Source organism: Haliotis rubra, unplaced genomic scaffold, assembly GCF_003918875.1.
Source record: "Haliotis rubra isolate DU_JTF1 unplaced genomic scaffold, ASM391887v1 Scf915, whole genome shotgun sequence".
Classification (NCBI taxonomy): Eukaryota; Metazoa; Mollusca; class Gastropoda; order Lepetellida; family Haliotidae; genus Haliotis; species Haliotis rubra.
The window spans coordinates 16,466-36,983 of NW_025767652.1; the positions used below are offsets into that span (position 1 = coordinate 16,466).

General features: G+C 40.8%; 1 protein-coding gene across 1 annotated transcript; it reads left to right on the forward strand.

The window, feature by feature from the left end:
- The first annotated feature begins 96 nt into the window (after positions 1 to 96).
- LOC124264238 (coiled-coil domain-containing protein 63-like) lies at positions 97 to 13,306 on the forward strand. Its single transcript, XM_046698974.1, is given in 13 exon segments — positions 97 to 206; positions 2,612 to 2,788; positions 4,180 to 4,310; positions 6,194 to 6,375; positions 6,531 to 6,670; positions 6,672 to 6,710; positions 8,691 to 8,751; positions 8,753 to 8,879; positions 9,147 to 9,361; positions 9,849 to 10,017; positions 10,417 to 10,580; positions 11,342 to 11,436; positions 12,775 to 13,306. Coding segments are annotated over 12 exon segments (1,677 nt in total). The 5' UTR covers positions 97 to 206; positions 2,612 to 2,630; the 3' UTR covers positions 12,971 to 13,306.
- Positions 13,307 to 20,518: the final 7,212 nt, after the last annotated feature.

The following is a 20,518-nucleotide window of genomic DNA, read 5'->3' on the forward strand; positions in this document are numbered from 1 at the left end:
TTGTAAAGCTCGGGAACGACGCCGGATACGAGGTGAAGGTTATTTCGCTGTAAAGAGCTTTGCTTAGCCACAGTTACGTCCCCTTAAGGGAAATACGTGTTTCCCTTAGCAACCATCGTCAACGAATTCCGCCATCATAGCAAGTGCTTGTGAACGGTGGTGTCAGTCAGGCCTAAACTCCACCCGCGGACGGGATTTACTACCACGTATGTTACATTTCTTATTAATGTTTTCATTTTGCTTCATCATTTATCGATCATGAACCCAAGCACTTAATGATTGTGTCGGTTGCTGTGGTAGATGCTTGCTGCTGCTTTCCTTGGTGGTGCCGAAGCGGAAGGCTTGTAAACACGTAGCCTAGATCTAATGGCCATACTTATAATATCGCAGGTGCCTTTCAATATGTATATCATACCGTGAAATGTAAAGGCTTGCTGCCCAAAGCCATGGTCAATAATCATCAGTATGGGTAGTGTCATTAGATTACATTACGGTATGTACAGTGTACGACCCATTTTAGCAAAAATGTTGATAATAATCATTATGACTGCAGTGTTTGTTCGGTTTGTTTTGTATAATGCGGTGTGTTGGCAAACACACACATAGTAAATAATTGAATGGCAGGTTGCATTTACAATAACCTTGTCTTTTATGTTACGTTTTTCAGATCGTCTTCAAGCTTTTCAAAACCCATAACATAACCCGGTATATTGTATCAATAATGGTAAAACTCCAGGGTTACTCCAGGGTTTGCTAATGTTCTCATTCCTTCTGACGTTTATATGTCTTGGTAAATATAAACTTCAGTATTTGCATCATCAGATCAGTTTGTATAGTTGTTAGGGTTCTAGAAAACTGTGACATTTCCTACCAACCTCTTGAACTCATAATTGATAATAAACATGCAAACACTCTATTACGGAATCGTCTGGTTATATGCTGGACTAGATCATTCCTAAAGAAAATACATGTATGTGATATGTTTTTGTTTTTCTTAAACGAGTGGCTCAAACATCTTCATTTCTATCACTTATCCTGTTTTTATGTTGAGAATGATGTATATATACCGGTATGTATGTGAGTATTAACCTATTTTATATCAATGTTAGAATGAGAACACAATTTCAGGACTTATAGTTTCTCTTTATAGAATATTCTCAGCTTCAAGCTTATATTATCAAATGATTTGTTTGAGTGGCATTCTAGTCATCCCTAAATTATCAAAGGTATAAAAAACACACACATTTATAGGTTTCACTGAAGCAAGAGCCAGAACTGAATATGCAAATGTTTGTATACCAAAACTGCCAAATAAATAGCCTTGGCATGTATGCTGATCAGTTTGTAACACGTTATGTTAATGTAACCTTTGTAATTGTAGTTAGTCACTTAACGCACTGGAACCGAGTTTTTGTGGATCACATATGCATCAAAATGCAAGGATTACAATATAGCATGTCCATTCAGATTCTCCAAGCTGTAATTTGTAACAGTCAAACAATTTGTTACTCTCTGTTGCTAGGTGTAAATTTACAGGCCAGGGTGTGGACAATTTTCATTCTCAAATACATGGTGTTTTTGATAATAATTGGATAATTACTACTACGCAAATATTATCAGCATCAGTCGAAATAGTTCAAGCAATTTTGTTCCATAAACCTCATTCGCTCAATAAATAATGCAACAGTGAGCTGTGATGATGTTGATGCTTGCCCGCACAGTGTGAAGTAACAGTATCAGACACTGATCTATATAGTCTGTCGTGATATGGAGATAAGTGTATATTATTATATATATGATTCATTGCTGATGTTGGTGGCTGACGTTTATTGAGTTTGACAGTTCATACAGTCATAGTTCAGAAATACTCAACAAGCCAGAAGGGTATTTAAGAGGCATTGTGACTGAAATGTCATAAATCATGAAATATACTAAGAGTGAGTGAGTTGGGTGAGTTTTACCTTTAGCAATATTCCAGCAATATCATGACAGGGGACACCAGAAATGGGCTTCACACATTGTACCCATGTGGGGAATCGAACCTGGTGACGAGCGAACGCTTTAACCACTAGGCTAACCCACCACCCCAAATATACTCATGGAAACAAATAAGGGAACACATGAAAGTACAAGTGTTTCTTTATTTTTTCCAAGTTTCTTCACAAGGTATGTATTGCACTGTGGGTGAAATTCTGGAAATAAATAAAGGAACACTTGTACATTCATTGTTCCCTTATTCATTTCTGTGAATATATGTTAAGAACCAGTGCTTATCAAATATCATGCTTCACAAGAAAGATATCGCCAATGTGGTAGAGGGAATTAATGGACGGTAACCTTCATGGTATGATTTTCAGTAAAGCTTGTGTGTGTAGATATAAACAGTAAATCTATGTTGCCATGGAATACTTATCAATAATAGTAGAGTTACAATAATCACGTCGCTGGGAATTTGTGATATATAACTGGCCACTCGTAGGAATTTTATATGATAATATTTAGTACAGCAGACCAGACGCTTGAACAGTTTGCTATAACTGATGGTATATTATGTGTTCATTCTACTGCAAGCACCACAGCTTTACGTAGTTGTTAATTCTTGATGCTTTAGGAACTAATCAAGTGCCACAATGCCACGCCCACGATCAGCTCGGTCAGATGTGAGTGACCCTGACATGGAGGGTCTACAGGAGGGGGAGCTACTGAAGCTGCAGAGGCAGTACCGCATCATGGAAGGTGACCGTGCGGCCTACACAGAGGAGTCCACCAACATGATCCGGAAACAAAGGTAACCAGACAGTCTTCTGTACAGCAACACATGTTGAGAAAATCATTCAGTATTACTTCCACACACAGCATGTTCACAGTCAGCTGTAGTTCTATACACAGGGTGTTCACAGTCAGCTGTAGTTCTATACACAGGGTGTTCACAGTCAGCTGTAGTTACATACACAGGGTGTTCACAGTCAGCTGTAGTTCTACACACAGGGTGTTCACAGTCAGCTGTAGTTCTACACACAGGGTGTTCACAGTCAGCTGTAGTTCTATACACATGGTTTTCAGAGTCAGCTGTAGTTGCATACACAGGGTGTTCACAGTCGGCTGTAGTTCTATACACATTGTGTTCACAGTCAGCTGTAGTTCTATACACATGGTGTTCACAGTGAGATGTAGTTCTATACACAGGGTGTTCACAGTGAGATGTAGTTCTATACACAGGGTGTTCACAGTGAGATGTAGTTCTATACACAGGGTGTTCACAGTCAGCTGTAGTTCTATACACATGATGTTCAGTCAGCTGTAGTTCTATACACAGGGTGTTCACAGTCAGCTGTAGTTACATACACATGGTGTTCACAGTCAGCTGTAGTTCTACACACAGGGTGTTCACAGTCAGCTGTAGTTCTATACACAGGGTGTTCACAGTCAGCTGTAGTTCTATACACATGGTGTTCACAGTCAGCTGTAGTTCTATACACAGGGTGTTCACAGTCAGCTGTAGTTCTATACACATGGTGTTCACAGTCAGCTGTAGTTCTATACACAGGGTGTTCAGTCAGCTGTAGTTCTATACACATGGTGTTCACAGTCAGCTGTAGTTCTATACACATGGTGTTCACAGTCAGCTGTAGTTCTATACACATGGTGTTCACAGTCAGCTGTAGTTCTATACACATGATGTTCAGTCAGCTGTAGTTCCATACACAGGGTGTTCACAGTCAGCTGTAGTTCTATACACAGGGTGTTCACAGTCAGCTGTAGTTCTATACACATGGTGTTCACAGTCAGCTGTAGTTCTACACACAGGGTGTTCACAGTCAGCTGTAGTTACATACACAGGGTGTTCACAGTCAGCTGTAGTTCTACACACACAGTCAGCATGTTCACAGTCAGCTGTAGTTACATACACAGGGTGTTCACAGTCAGCTGTAGTTCCATACACATGGTGTTCACAGTCAGCTGTACCAGTGTACCAGTCGAAGTGTAGATCACTATTAGTAGTTCATATTTGTCATTAAACTTAACTGAAAATGATGCTTAGGTCATATTTGGATAATAAGACAAAAGGTCTTTGTACAAACTGCCATTATGACCTGCACACATACCCAGCAAACAAACCTTCTTAATAGAAGATTGTCCACCACTAGAATGTACATGGAATTTCAAATGTTATTTCAGAGCAGAGATGAATCAACTGGAAAAGGAAAAACAGGAACTGCTGAAGGAACTTCGTCTTGCTGAAAGTCGAAGTAACCAAGTCCGTGATGAGGAGCATACAGACACACTGGTGACCTTGGTGGAGGCTAAAGGTATGTACAGTGGAGCAATGTACCAGGCAGATGGGGGTGTTGTCAGGCTTGTCCATTGCCATGTAGTAGATATGATGCTGAAAAGATATTAGCACTTACCGATGGTGTATAACACTTATCGAGAGCGTGTAACACTTATTGATGGTGTGTAACACTTACCGATGGTGTTTAACACTTAGTGATGGTGTATAACACTTATCGAGACCGTGTAACACTTATGGATTGTGTGTAACACTTACCGATGGTGTTTAACACTTAGTGATGGTGTATAACACTTACCGATGGTGTATAACATTTACCGAGAGCGAGTAACACTTATTGATGGTGTATAACACTTAGTGATGGTGTTTAACACTTACCGATGGTGTATAACACTTAGTGATGGTGTATAACACTTAGTGATGGTGTATAACACTTATTGATGGTGTATAACACTTAGTGATGGTGTTTAACACTTACCGATGGCGAGTAACACTTATTGATGGTGATGGTGTGATGGTGTATAACACTTACGATGGTGTATAACACTTAGTGATGGTGTATAACACTTACCGATGGTGTATAACACTTACCGATGGTGTGTATGGTGTATAACATGGTGTTTAACCTTAGTGATGGTGTATAACACTTACCGATGGTGTATAACACTTAGTGATGGTGTATAACACTTACCGATGGTGTATAACACTTAGTGATGGTGTATAACACTTACCGATGGTGTATAACACTTAGTGATGGTGTTTAACACTTAGTGATGGTGTATAACACTTAGTGATGGTGTATAAACGATGGTGTATAACACTTACCGACTTACTTATGGTGATGGTGTATAACACTTAGTGATGGTGTATAACACTTAGTGATGGTGTATAACACTTACCGATGGTGTATAACACTTAGTGATGGTGTATAACACTTAGTGATGGTGTATAACACTTACCGATGGTGTATAACACTTAGTGATGGTGTATAACACTTAGTGATGGTGTATAACACTTACCGATGGTGTTAGTGATGGTGTATAAGTGATGGTGTTACCTTAGTGATGGTGTATAACACTTAGTGATGGTGTATAACACTTAGTGATGGTGTATAACACTTAGTGATGGTGTATAACACTTAGTGATGGTGTATAACACTTACCGATGGTGTATAACACTTAGTGATGGTGTATGGTGTATAACATAACACTTAGTGATGGTGTATAACACTTACCTGGATGATGGTGATGGTGTATAACACTTATTGATGGTGATGGTGTATAACACTTAGTGATGGTGTATAACACTTACCGATGGTGTATAACACTTAGATGGGTGATGGTGTATAACACTTAGTGATGGTGTATAACATAACAGTGATGGTGTATAACACTTAGTGATGGTGTATAACACTTAGTGATGGTGTATAACACTTAGTGATGGTGTATAACACTTAGTGATGGTGTATAACACTTAGTGATGGTGTATAACACTTACCGATGGTGTATAACACTTAGTGATGGTGTATAACACTTACCGATGGTGTATAACACTTACCGATGGTGTATAACACTTAGTGATGGTGTATAACACTTAGTGATGGTGTATAGCACACTTACCGATGGTGTATAACACTTAGTGATGGTGTATAACACTTACCGATGGTGTATAACACTTACCGATGGTGTATAACACTTACCGATGGTGTATAACACTTATTGATGGTGTATAACACTTACCGATGGAGGATAACACTTATTCATGGTGTATAACACTTGTCCATCATGTTTAAGATTTATTGTGCTAGTGAGCTAGATCTACTGATTGTGTGTAAGACATACTGATGATGTGTTTCATGAAAGTATTGAACTATAATCTTTAGACTTAGATTTATTCTGGCAGATGACTGTGATGTAGAAATCAAGGAGGAGAAGCAAAATCACGTTGAACTTGATGCTAAGATCCGAGAATGGGAAAAAAAGATTCGCAACCAGCATAAGAACATGGGGGGTGTTCACATGAGTGCCCAGCACACCACACAGACACAGAAGACAGTCCGCGTGCTGGAGAACAGATTGGACCAGGTGAGACTCATAGCATCAAACCTCATTATAACTTCATGTATGCAATCAGGTAAAACTAGGTCAAGGTGAAACTTGAGTGTGTCAGTACCTATGAAAGATGTATGTGAAGATTCATATACAGGTTACTTGAGTTGAATGTTGATTTCATACTTCAGTCCAAGAAGCGATTCAATGATTCCCTGTCTGACAACGCCAAACTGCGGGATGAAATCCAGGGACTGAGGACGGAACACAAAAGGTTTGAGAATCTCTACAAGAAACTAGAGAAGGAGCTGCGCCAACTGCGGCGGGAAATGGGAGGGGATCCAGACTTCCACAGAGGCCTACGATACCAGGTGAGATCAGGATGCCTAGATACTTAGATGTTAATGTAATGTTTGTTACCAGGCACAATGACAAGGCCAAGATGCTGATGGTAATGTTGTATATTTCACCAGGGATGACGCCCAGGCCAAGATGCTAATATTGTATGTTTCACCAGGGATGACGCCCAGGCCAAGATGCTGATGCTAATGTATGTTTCACCAGTGATGACGCCCAGGCCAAGATGTTGATGCTAATGTTGTATGTTTCACCAGGGATGACGCCCAGGCCAAGATGCTGATGCTAATGTTGTATGTTTCACAGGGAGGGATGATGCCTTGTTTGTTTCACCAGTGAGGCCAAGATGCTGATGCTAATGTTGTATGTTTCACCAGGGATGACACCCAGGCCAAGATGCTGATGCTAATGTTGTATGTTTCACCAGGGATGACAAGATGCTGATGCTAATGTTGTATGTTTCACCAGGGAGGCCAAGATGCTGATGCTAATGTTGTTTGTTTCACCAGGGATGACGCCCAGGCCAAGATGCTGATGCTAATGTTGTATGTTTCACCAGGGATGACGCAGGCCAAGATGCTGATGCTAATGTTATTTGCCATGAGATGCAGGCCAAGATGCTGATGCTAATGTTGTATGTTTCACCAGGGATGACGCCCAGGCCAAGATGCTGATGATGTTTGATGGCCTTCCAGGCCAAGATGCTGATGCTAATGTTGTACCACCAGGATGACGCCCAGGCCAAGATGCTGATGCTAATGTATGTTTCACCAGGGATGGCCTTGAGCCAAATGTGATGCTAATGTTGTATGTTTCACCAGGGATGGCGCCCAGGCCAAGATGCTGATGCTAATGTATGTTTCACCAGGGATGGCCAAGATGCTGATGCTAATGTATGTTTCACCAGGGATGACGCCCAGGCCAAGATGCTGATGCTAATGTTGTATGTTTCACCAGGGATGGCGCCCAGGCCAAGATGCTGATGCTAATGTTGTATGTTTGGCCAGGCCACACCAGGGATGGCCTTGGGCCAAGATGCTGATGCTAAGATGATGTTGCCCAGGCCAAGATGCTGATGCTAATGTTGTATGTTTCACCAGGGATGACGCCCAGGCCAAGATGCTGATGCTAATGTTGTATGTTTCACCAGGGATGACGCCCAGGCCAAGATGCTGATGCTAATGTTGTATGTTTCACCAGGGATGACGCCCAGGCCAAGATGCTGATGCTAATGTTGTATGTTTCACCAGGGATGACGCCCAGGCCAAGATGCTGATGCTAATGTTGTATGTTTCACCAGGGGATGACGTTTCACCAGGCCAAGATGCTGATGCTAATGTTGTATGTTTCACCAGGGATGACGCCCAGGCCAAGATGCTGATGCTAATGTTGTATGTTTCACCAGGATGACGCCCAGGCCAAGATGCTGATGCTAATGTTGTATGTTTCACCAGGGATGACGCCCAGGCCAAGATGCTGATGCTAATGTTGTATGTTTCACCAGGGACCAGGATGATGCTGACTTTCATGTTATGCCAGGGATGCTTAGGCCAAGATGCTGATGCTAATGTTGTATGTTTCACCAGGGATGACGCCCAGGCCAAGATGCCAAGATGCTGATGCTAATGTTGTATGTTTCACCAGGGATGATGCCTTGGCCAAGATGCTGATGCTAATGTTGTATGTTTCACCAGGGATGACGCCCAGGCCAAGATGCTGATGCTAATGTTGTATGTTTCACCAGGGATGACGCCCAGGCCAAGATGCTGATGCTAATGTTGTATGTTTCACCAGGGATGACGCCCAGGCCAAGATGCTGATGCTAATGTTGTATGTTTCACCAGGGATGACGCCCAGGCCAAGATGCTGATGCTAATGTTGTATGTTTCACCAGGGATGACGCCCAGGCCAAGATGCTGATGCTAATGTTGTATGTTTCACCAGGGATGACGCCCAGGCCAAGATGCTGATGCTAATGTTGTATGTTTCACCAGGGATGACGCCCAGGCCAAGATGCTTGTATTGAAGGACAAGGCAGATAAAGACATGCAGCACGCACAATGCAGAGATGAAGGAGCTGGTCCGCATCATCGACCATGACCGCAAGCTGAAGGAATTCATGGGCATCAAGGGCCAGGAAAGACAGGAAGATCCTCAGCTTGTTGCATGGAGACAGAAGAAAGGTCAGCTTATATCTGCGTTATAACAGCATGGCTAGAATGATGTCCCATAGCTTGGTATTAGACTTTAGGTTTTCTTGAACAGGAATTGGTTTTGTGAAATATTGTCCCAGAAAATATTCAGTGTTATAATTTTGCCCATGATTTTATACCAGAAATACATGTTAACTGCCCTGGAAATGTGTATGGTGATTCCTTCCTGAACATTGTGGAGCCCTACAACTAATACGGCTACATGTCTTACGTCATGTGGCAATGTTGTGTTGACAGAGGCGCTGGAGGCTGAGCGTAAGAAAGAGAGTCAGGAAGACTCCGTGGAGACGTATGAGCAAGCCTTCGAACTCATCAAGGAGATGACACAGGAGGATGACCTGGACCTTCTCGTCAACAGATTCATTGAAATTGAAGACCGTAACTTTGCTCTCTTCAACTATGTCAATGAACAAAACAATGAGATTGAGAAATTGAACGATGACATTCAGCTAGTAAGTACCTGAACGATGACAGTGAAATTGTCAGTACCTAAGTTATAATTCACTCATTTAGAGTAGATCATTAGACTAAATATTGATGCTTTCGGGGAATTTCTGTTTTAGTGTACTTTTTTGTATGCAGACAGTAGTTTACCCCTTTATAAAACTTAATTCAAACTGGGAGGAGGTGTGTGAGCATACTGAGTACCAACAATGAGGTTTGATTATTTCTGCCAATGCCGTGATATTAGCCTGTGCATGTAACACCAGACATAGCATGTCAACAAGTTCGAACTGAAGTACTCAAGTTAGTCCTCTTAAATTACTGTTGGGTCTATCAATGTCCTGTTGCACTCACCTTATTATGACCTTTCTACCCCAAAATGGGTGTGTGCGTTACATATAAGTGATCCTTATACACAAGGAATGTTTTAATTACATTCTTACATCAGCTGTGTTAAAGCCTGTCTTTGCAAGTTCCTGTTCTGCCTGTCTACAGATCAAAGATGAAATTGAGAAGTTCAAGGCCGAGGGTATTGACCTTGAGACACAGAGGAAACACATCCTGAAGAACTTGGAAGAAAAACAGAATGAAGCCTCTCAAGATGCGGATGACAATGAGCAGAAGTACAAGGAGGTGTCTAAAATCCTGGACCAACTGAAAGCAGGTGACACATGGGTTACGAGGAGTCTTCCGTTTTTATATTGCTGTTAACAATATTCCAACTCTGAATATACGAAGAATATGGTTGGTGATGATTTGTTTTACCCCAACCTGAAAAGGTGGGGTAAAGTTAATCCAAGAATTCCATCTGTCAGTCTGAAAACATTTGTTCTGAGTGAACCAATAAGTTGAAAAACGTTTGGTTGGATTGTTTTCAAATTTGGTGACCACCTCCTTTGTCTAAAGGAGAGATGCAGTGCAGATTTTGTTTATGACACTTTAATTTTTGTTCAGCCAATAACCTGAACCCATTTGAATGAATTGTTTTGTGTGTTCACTTGGTTCACTGTGCAGGTTTTAATCACACCATAGCACCTCTTACAGTCACCCTTGCTTCTTGCAGGTATCGACTCACTCTTCAATAAGATCAACTGTGAGAGGTCAGCTATTGATGACATGCTAGGTGCGGCGACAGGGGTGACGGAGGGCAACATGATACAGTACCTAGGCATCATTGAACAGAGAACAAATGAACTGTTGGCAGTTCAGGCCTATAACAGCACAAAGGTGAGTTTATCAGTGAGTGGTGACATTAACCGTCTGTGGCTTCAGGTGATGTAGGACCGTCTGGGAGTTCAGTGATAGATGTTGTTTTCAGGGAATGTAAAGAACAGTGTTTACATATCTAAATTCAGAAATATGATTCATACTTGAGGCTAAGAACATAGATATTCTTTTTCTCCAGGCTTTGTCTTTGTCTATCCCAAATGGATAAAATCAGTGAGCCAGCCTGTCAGTTCAGTTTTACATTTGACCTGTCTGAGTGATCTACAGTTTCATTCCTGGAACTCAGACAATCTGTGATATCAGATAACAGGAGACACTGTTTGACACCATGGAAACAGAAACGTGTGTGTGTGATACATTTAGTGTGACATGTGACAGTGCTTGACACCATGGAAACAGAAACGTGTGTGTGATACATTTAGTGTGACATGTGACACTGCTTGACACCATGGAAACAGAAACGTGCGTGTGTGTTTGATACATTTAGTGTGACATGTGACACTGTTTGACACCATGGAAACAGAAACGTGTGTGTGTGTGATACATTTAGTGTGACATGTGACACTGATTGATACCATGGAAACAGAAACGTGTGTGTGTGATACATTTAGTGTGACATGTGACACTGCTTGAGACCATGGAAACAGAAACGTGTGTGTGTGATACATTTAGTGTGACATGTGACACTGCTTGAGACCATGGAAACAGAAACGTGTGTGTGTGTGTGATACATTTAGTGTGACATGTGACACTGTTTGCAGGTCCAGGACAGATATGAAACCAAGGGTCACGGATTGCTGGGCGAGGGACCAGCAGCGCCACAGCAACAACTTCCTGTCATGCCCCCCACTGTCGGGTCAGTAAATGTTATAACATGCAGGAATATTCATAATGTCAGTTTGAGTTGGGGTCAGTAGATGTTATAACACGGGGGGAATATTCAAAATGTCAGTTGAGTTGGGGTCAGTAGATGTTATAACACGGGGGGAATATTCATAATGTCAGTTTGAATTGGGGTCAGTAAATGTTATAACATGCAGGAATATTCATAATGTCAGTTTGAGTTGGGGTCAGTAGATGTTATAACACGGGGGGAATATTCAAAATGTCAGTTGAGTTGGGGTCAGTAGATGTTATAACACGGGGAATATTCATAATGTCAGTTGAATTGGGGTCAGTAGATGTTATAACACGGGGGAATATTCATGTCAGTTGAATTGGGGTCAGTAGATGTTATAACATGGGGAATATTCATAATGTCAGTTTGAATTGGGGTCAGTAGATGTTATAACATGGGGGAATATTCATAATGTCAGTTTGAATTATTCAGTAGAATGTCAGAATATTCATAATGTCAGTTGAATTGGGGTCAGTAGATGTTATAACACGGGGAATATTCATAATGTCAGTTGAATTTGAGTTGGGGTCAGAATATTCATAATGTCAGTTTGAATTGGGGTCAGTAGATGTTATAACATGTGGGAATATTCATAATGTCAGTTTGAGTTGGGGTCAGTAGATGTTATAACACGGGGTGAATATTCAAAATGTCAGTTGAGTTGGGGTCAGTAGATGTTATAACACGGGGTGAATATTCAAAATGTCAGTTGAGTTGGGGTCAGTAGATGTTATAACACGGGGGGAATATTCAAAATGTCAGTTGAGTTGGGGTCAGTAGATGTTATAACACGGGGGGAATATTCATAATGTCAGTTGAATTGGGGTCAGTAGATGTTATAACACGGGGGAATATTCATAATGTCAGTTTGAGTTGGGGTCAGTAGATGTTATAACACGGGGGGAATATTCAAAATGTCAGTTGAGTTGGGGTCGGTAGATGTTGTCATATTAGTGTTATTATAATATACACAAGTGTGTTAGCTAACCAACACAAATATCCTTAATCATCCTCCGTGATTGAGGGAACGGGATCTCCCTTCCGTTACCTGGACCGCTTCACAAATAAAGCTTCATATCAGAAGTGTAGTCTTTCTTCTTGCAAACCTGAAATGCAGTTATTGTTTGCTAAGGGCCAGGGCCTAGATTTTCGAAGCTCTTTAGCTAAGATAGTTGTTAATGTTAATGTATGGCACTTACGACTATCTTAGCGCTAAGAGAGCATAGCAAATTAAGATGTGCTACAGTGGGTGCTGGAAGACTATGATGATCATTTGTATTTCCTGTCTTCTTGTAGTGATGAATACGAGAGTGAAGGAAGTGAGGCTGATGATGATGAGATGCGACCTATGACCCGTGTGGAGCTGCAGGATCGGGTGATGAAGACGGTACGGAAGCGGGAGTCAGCTGCCAGGAAGGAGGGCTTCAAGTACGACCTGTCCAATGCCCGGGAGAAGGCCCAGAAACAGCAGAAGAAGGATGGCAAGAAGTAACCACAAGACGACCACTGTTGTACATAGTTGTGTTAAGATATATGTCTGTGATATGGACCTCACTGTTCTGGGGGGAGCAGCATGGCTGCCTGACGATAGATCCTATTAACAGAATGGGTTGACATTTACCCATCAAGTAACTATATTAATTGTTTGTACAGCCGGACTGTGTTGCCGGACTGTGTTACACCTCGAGGTGGAGGAGGAGGACTGGAATGTATCACAAGCTTGGAGTGCTGCATCAGAATGTGGCCAAACTCTTCTAATTCACATTCTACTGAAGCGATGACTAGAGGGAATGTGTAGAATTCAATACAAATAAATTTACCACTTAAATTTTGTCGACTGTGCGTTTTTTTGTTTACCGGATTTCATTGCTGGACTATGAAATGTTAATTTGCCTCATTTGCTCACCTGCCAGCTATGGGAAGAGAATGGCTATATGGCAACAGCCTGGAAATAATCAAGCCTGGACCAGAGAGTCCATTGATCTACAGAATTGGGATACGATGATATTTCAACTAAGTCAGCAAGTCTGAGCACAAAATCCGATTAGTCATCTCTTATGACAAGGCAGAGAGAACTGTTGTTAGACTCTTCCTAAATACTCAACAATGTTGCCCAGGATCCAGTTCATTTCCCATAAAGAATACTGCATAACACAACTTAACACAGGTGCACAACGGGTGACCAGCACAGGTGCACAACGGGTGACCAGCACAGGTGCACAACGGGTGACCAGCACAGGTGCACAACGGGTGACCAGCACAGGTGCACAACGGGTGACCAGCACAGGTGCACAACGGGTGACCAGCACAGGTGCACAACGGGTGACCAGCACAGGTGCACAACGGGTGACCAGCACAGGTGCACAACGGGTGACCAACACAGGTGCACAACGGGTGACCAGCACAGGTGCACAACGGGTGACCAGCACAGGTGCACAACGGGTGACCAGCACAGGTGCACAACGGGTGACCAACACAGGTGCAACAACGGGTGACCAGCACAGGTGACCAGCACAGGTGCACAACGGGTGACCAGCACAGGTGCACAACGGGTGCACAGGTGCACAACGGGTGACCAGCACAGGTGCACAACGGGTGACCAGCACAGGTGCAACTGTGGTGACCAGCACAGGTGCAACAACGGTGACCAGCACAGGTGCACAACGGGTGACCAGCACAGGTGCACAACGGGTGACCAACACAGGTGCACAACGGGTGACCAGCACAGGTGCACAACGGGTGACCAGCACAGGTGCACAACGGGTGACCAGCACAGGTGCACAACGGGTGACCAGCACAGGTGCACAACGGGTGACCAGCACAGGTGCAACGGGTGACCAGCACAGGTGCACAACGGGTGACCAACACAGGTGCACAACGGGTGACCAACACAGGTGCATAACGGGTGACCAACACAGGTGCACAACGGGTGACCAACACAGGTGCACAACGGGTGCACAGGTGCACAACGGGTGACCAGCACAGGTGCACAACGGGTGACCAGCACAGGTGCACAACGGGTGACCAGCACAGGTGCACAACGGGTGACCAACACAGGTGCACAACGGGTGACCAGCACAGGTGCACAACGGGTGACCAGCACATGTACATTTAACAGGTGTTTTCACTTGAATTTGACAAATAGATCACGTGAATATTCAGCTAAACAGACTGATTGAGTTTGGCTTTACACAGCTGTTAGCAATATTCCAGCAATCTCATGGCAGGGACACCAGAAATGGGCTTCACACATTGTACCCATGGAGGAAATCGAACCCAGGTCTTCGATGTGACAAGCAAACACTTAAACCACTAGGCTACCCCAACGTCCCCCAGCTAAAAAGAAAACTACAAGATGCATATCTTGAGTTAATGAGTGTCAATTTACCTGTGTTCAACAGATCATAAACTGGTGTTCAGTCACTCTTCTTGTATGCATGAATGATTCAAAATGGGTCTACCCACTAAATCAGCAGTGAATTGGAGTCCCTGAATTTCGCTTATATCCCCCACTGTACAGTTCCCCAACTCAAACTAGGACAATTTCCCACACCCCACTTTTTGGTTTCTTAAAACATTCAAAAGATGAAATAATGTACAATATTTTCTTATCTGAACAATCAAAGTGTGACATCTACCGTATATAGAATCTCTTCAGGGTTTGTGAGTTTTGCAGTTGGTCAATCTACAACCAGAGTATTCATGTTGGGGACACCAAAGGTGATAGTTGACAGGACATATTGGTAGTGAATATTCAAAACATGTACATGGAATATCTTTTGGAATGTTTAATCCTTCCTGTATCTGTGATGGTGGAAAGTAGCACTAGTTCCTGCATTCTGTATGGGAGATTGCTGCTGTCAGAGTAGACACAGTCAGAGTAGACACGGTCAGAGTAGACACGGTCAGAGTAGACACGGTCAGAGTTTGGTCAGAGTTTGGCTCTTTTCTCATCACAGTAACTTTTGAACGCATGGGTATTCTCGCCAAAACAGCATCCCTTTGAAGATGTGATTTTGATTACAAGCAGCTAAATAACGCTTTTTGACAAATAACAGTTTTTACAATGCACATTCAGCTCACTGAAATTACAGTAATCATAGCAGTTGTCAAAATCACATTTCTTGATGAAATCCTGTTTACATGTTCAAACCCAATGGTTATAAGATCACAAATCCTAGTTCCTTTCCCAGTCATGGAGCTGAGACAAAGAGGCCAAGGCCATAATGAAGTATTTAGGGCCCTTTCAGAATAGTTCCTTTCCCAGTCGTGGAGCTGGGACAAAGAAGCCAAGGCCATAATGAAGCATTTAGGGCCCTTTCAGAATAGTTCCTTTCCCAGTCGTGGAGCTGGGACAAAGAGGCCAAGGCCATAGTTCCTTTCCAAACCTAATGCAATAACCAGACATCTTCATACAGATGTTTCATAATAAATTGTTATCGTTATAGGATATTTATATAGCACACATATCCATGCACTAGTGCATGCTCAAGGTGCTGGTATTTTTTCCCTCGATCCTTGGACGTCAATCTCAACGGCACATCTTATTATCCATCTCAACTGCCTGGGGATCATACAACTCTTGCTGCCACAAGGCGCACCGAGTTATTGTGGCTTTCCCATCCTTACGAGGTAACCAATTCACAGCTGGGTGGACTGGGACACATAGTCACAGTACTTTGTCCAAGTTTACTGCACGTTGCTGTACCCGCAACTAGGTGTTTGCACGTATTCATGTGGCCACCATCTGGTCATATACCAACGGATTTGTGGGTTCTTTTAAGTGCACAGGGTTGTGTACTGTACACTAGGGGTTCTGACAACAGTGAAAGAGTCCGCACACAAAGTTGACTCCAAGGATTTTACACCCGGTCACAGGTGGGCTCGATCCCGGCACCTCATGCTCGCTGGATCACTAGCCTGGCACCTTAGCCAGCTCGCCCATCACGCCCCACATAAATCACACTTTACGAGGACAAAAACATTTTCCCTGGTAAAATCATCACAAAACCAGAAGCTGGTTGTATAGATAAGATGGATCTGACTGATCACAACTCCACAATCACTTCTTCAAAGAGGCAGTACACAAAATAATGTGTTTCTACAAAACAAGTTGCATTTCTACTGCCTAGAATTCAAGTTTAAAAGTGCATTCCCCCCAAAATGTCACGGGTGTCATATGCAGGGTGGACGGATTCCACATGAATGACCAACACAATGCAGATAGGTTTCTTTATGCATGGCCCATGTGTTCAAGGGGAATTAACTTCTAAGCAGTAGTGTACCTCTATTAAATCATAGCCAGATTACACTGAAGGAAGGCTCCATCTTATCTTCATAATCCCAGTGAATTCTTCATGTGATCATCTGACTTCTGAAAAACGTGAAGATCCCATGCGTGTCGTAAAAAGTAACTAACAGGAAAGGGTGGTCAGGCTTGCTGACTTCGTTGACATGTTATCGTATCCTAATTGCGTAGATTGATACTCATGCTGTTGATCACTGGATTGTCTGGTCCAGACTCAATTATTGACTTCAGACATGGTCACTCGGACATTTGAGTTTGTTACATATTTAATCTTATAGTACTGTCGGAAATAGAAAAAAACTGTATTTTCTCATTTATCTCTACAAATTATGTACTTGATATGTGAAAGTTTGAAATATCTGTTAAACTAAGTTCGGCCTAACTACAGTCTCAGTGGTAGAGAAAAAGGACTTTACTGAGGGGAAATTAGTGCAGAAATGAGCAATGCGGTTTTTTTCTAAGTCCAAAAAGACGTATTTGAAACAGACCATGGCTTTATGCAAATTAGTGTGCGACGATATTGTATTACAAAGGACACTTTTTAAATGCCCAATTTGAAATTAGACGTAGATTCATTATAAACGATAGCTGACGTCAAAAATAATAACTTTTATGCCGAAACTATTAAGGATGTAGCTACCATGCAGTCTCACTGTCACTATAAAAAGAAACAGATAGGAGGGGTCGCCTCAAAAGCAAAACCTGGGGTTGGGCTTGGGGATAGAGATATCAGCTAAGATAAGATAATCCTTCCTTTAGGGCAATTATACTGGGGAGGTACACGGCACGTCATAACAATTTACAAATAATATCCAGTCCTGTCGATCTTCGGATGGTCATGCCACCTATATACTACGATGCGTTTCTATGGTTTTCGGGTATCATACTCTCTTACATATCAACATAAACTTTATGAAAGAAAGACACGTAAGATGTTAATCAGTAGATGAGACATAGTCAACACACATGGACAAAGCACAAAATATCTTTGAGATGACCCCTTGTGGCTGTAGGCAGCAAGTGCATTTCATGCCAGGTGAGTCGACGGTCCGTCGTCATACCTGGCTGAGTGACCTAATTGCCATCTATAGTCTGATCTAATGTTTTCAGCAGCTATTCATATTTTTTCTAAGTTTTGCCCGATTTTACGAGTAAACATGCTTTTCTGGACATCGTATTACGCATCCCACTGAACGCCCAGTTAGGCCGAAGTGGGTTATTTCGACATATGCTATTTGCAATTGTGTAAATTTTAGGGCTACAGAGTAACAGCCTAAAAACAGTTTTTTTCTATTTCCGACAGTACTATAGTTGCCATAGCAATATGTATACAGGTTCTAATTAACATGAGTTAGTATCAATTAGGAAGGTTTGTCACTGTATTGCCATAAGATTACCTAGCTAAGTACCTTTACACTTACATTTAAAACTTAGTAATAATGGTTATGTTTATACTTCAGCCTATTATACCTTATACCATATATTCCACTTACATGTAATAATAGTCAAAATAATGGTTATGTTTATACTTCAGCCTATTATACCTTATACCATATATTCCACTTACATGTAATAATAGTCAAAATAATGGTTATGTTTATACTTCACTATTATACAGCCTATTATACATAATAGTCAAAATAATGGTTATGTTTATACTTCAACCTATTATATTTTATATACCATATATTCCAATTTACATGTAATAATAGTCAAAATAATGGTTATGTTTATACTTCAGCCTATTATACCTTATACCATATATTCCACTTACATGTAATAATAGTCAAAATAATGGTTATGTTTATACTTCAGCCTATTATTCCTTATACCATATATTCCACTTACATGTAATAATAGTCAAAATAATGGTTATGTTTATACTTCAGCCTATTATACCTTATACCATATATTCCACTTACATGTAATAATAGTCAAAATAATGGTTATGTTTATACTTCAGCCTATTATACCTTATACCATATATTCCACTTACATGTAATAATAGTCAAAATAATGGTTATGTTTATACTTCAGCCTATTATACCTTATACCATATATTCCACTTACATGTAATAATAGTCAAAATAATGGTTATGTTTATACTTCAGCCTATTATACCTTATACCATATATTCCACTTACATGTAATAATAGTCAAAATAATGGTTATGTTTATACTTCAGCCTATTATACCTTATACCATATATTCCACTTACATGTAATAATAGTCAAAATAATGGTTATGTTTATACTCAGCCTATTATACCTTATACCATATATTCCAATTTACATGTAATAATAGTCAAAATAATGGTTATGTTTATACTTCAGCCTATTATACCTTATACCATATATTCCACTTTACATGTAATAATAGTCAAAATAATGGTTATGTTTATACTTCAGCCTATTATACCTTATACCATATATTCCACTTACATGTAATAATAGTCAAAATAATGGTTATGTTTATACTCAGCCTATTATACCTTATACCATATATTCCACTTTACATGTAATAATAGTCAAAATAATGGTTATGTTTATACTTCAGCCTATTATACCTTATACCATATATTCCACTTACATGTAATAATAGTCAAAATAATGGTTATGTTTATACTTCAGCCTATTATACCTTATACCATATATTCCACTTACATGTAATAATAGTCAAAATAATGGTTATGTTTATACTTCAGCCTATTATACCTTATACCATATATTCCACTTACATGTAATAATAGTCAAAAAATAATGGTTATGTTTATACTTCAGCCTATTATACCTTATACCATATATTCCACTTACATGTAATAATAGTCAAAATAATGGTTATGTTTATACTTCAGCCTATTATACCTTATACCATATATTCCACTTACATGTAATAATAGTCAAAATAATGGTTATGTTTATACTTCAGCCTATTATACCTTATACCATATATTCCACTTACATGTAATAATAGTCAAAATAATGGTTATGTTTATACTTCAGCCTATTATACCTTATACCATATATTCCACTTACATGTAATAATAGTCAAAATAATGGTTATGTTTATACTTCAGCCTATTATACCTTATACCATATATTCCACTTACATGTAATAATAGTCAAAATAATGGTTATGTTTATACTTCAGCATCTTATTGGTGGTGTGTGGTCCTGTGCATAGAGCTCAGGTCACAAATCAGTTGAAGTTAAGCAATGCTGGACGTGGAGAGTCCTTGGATGGGTGACCGTGTTTGGCAGCTTGATTCCTGAGAGTTTCTAGGACTTCTGTCCTGGGCCTCCTTTCACAAAGCACTATGGTGATCGTAAGTCACTAAGTGAACCTTAGTGGAATGTTAAAGAATGGGAGTTAAGGTTAACCTTAATAAAGGTTGCTTCATGAAAGGAGCCCCAGCTCCAGAACAAAGCACATATGATACATGTTGTCTCACCTTAGGCAAGTGACTTTATTCAAAATTGTCTCTGTTCACCCAGTAGAAAATGGGTAGCCAGTGGGATAAGTCATGTGACTATATATATCCTTCCGGCGTCTCACAGGCAGCTTGGGTTATCTGGGGTAATAACGAACTGTCTGTGCTATGAGCATGCAGTCGGTGTGGATTTAGCCCAATATAAAAGGACAATTAAATAATAATAATTAAATTGCATATATTCCACTTACATTTAAAACTAGTCAAAATAACGGAATGATAACATGGACAGAACAACACAG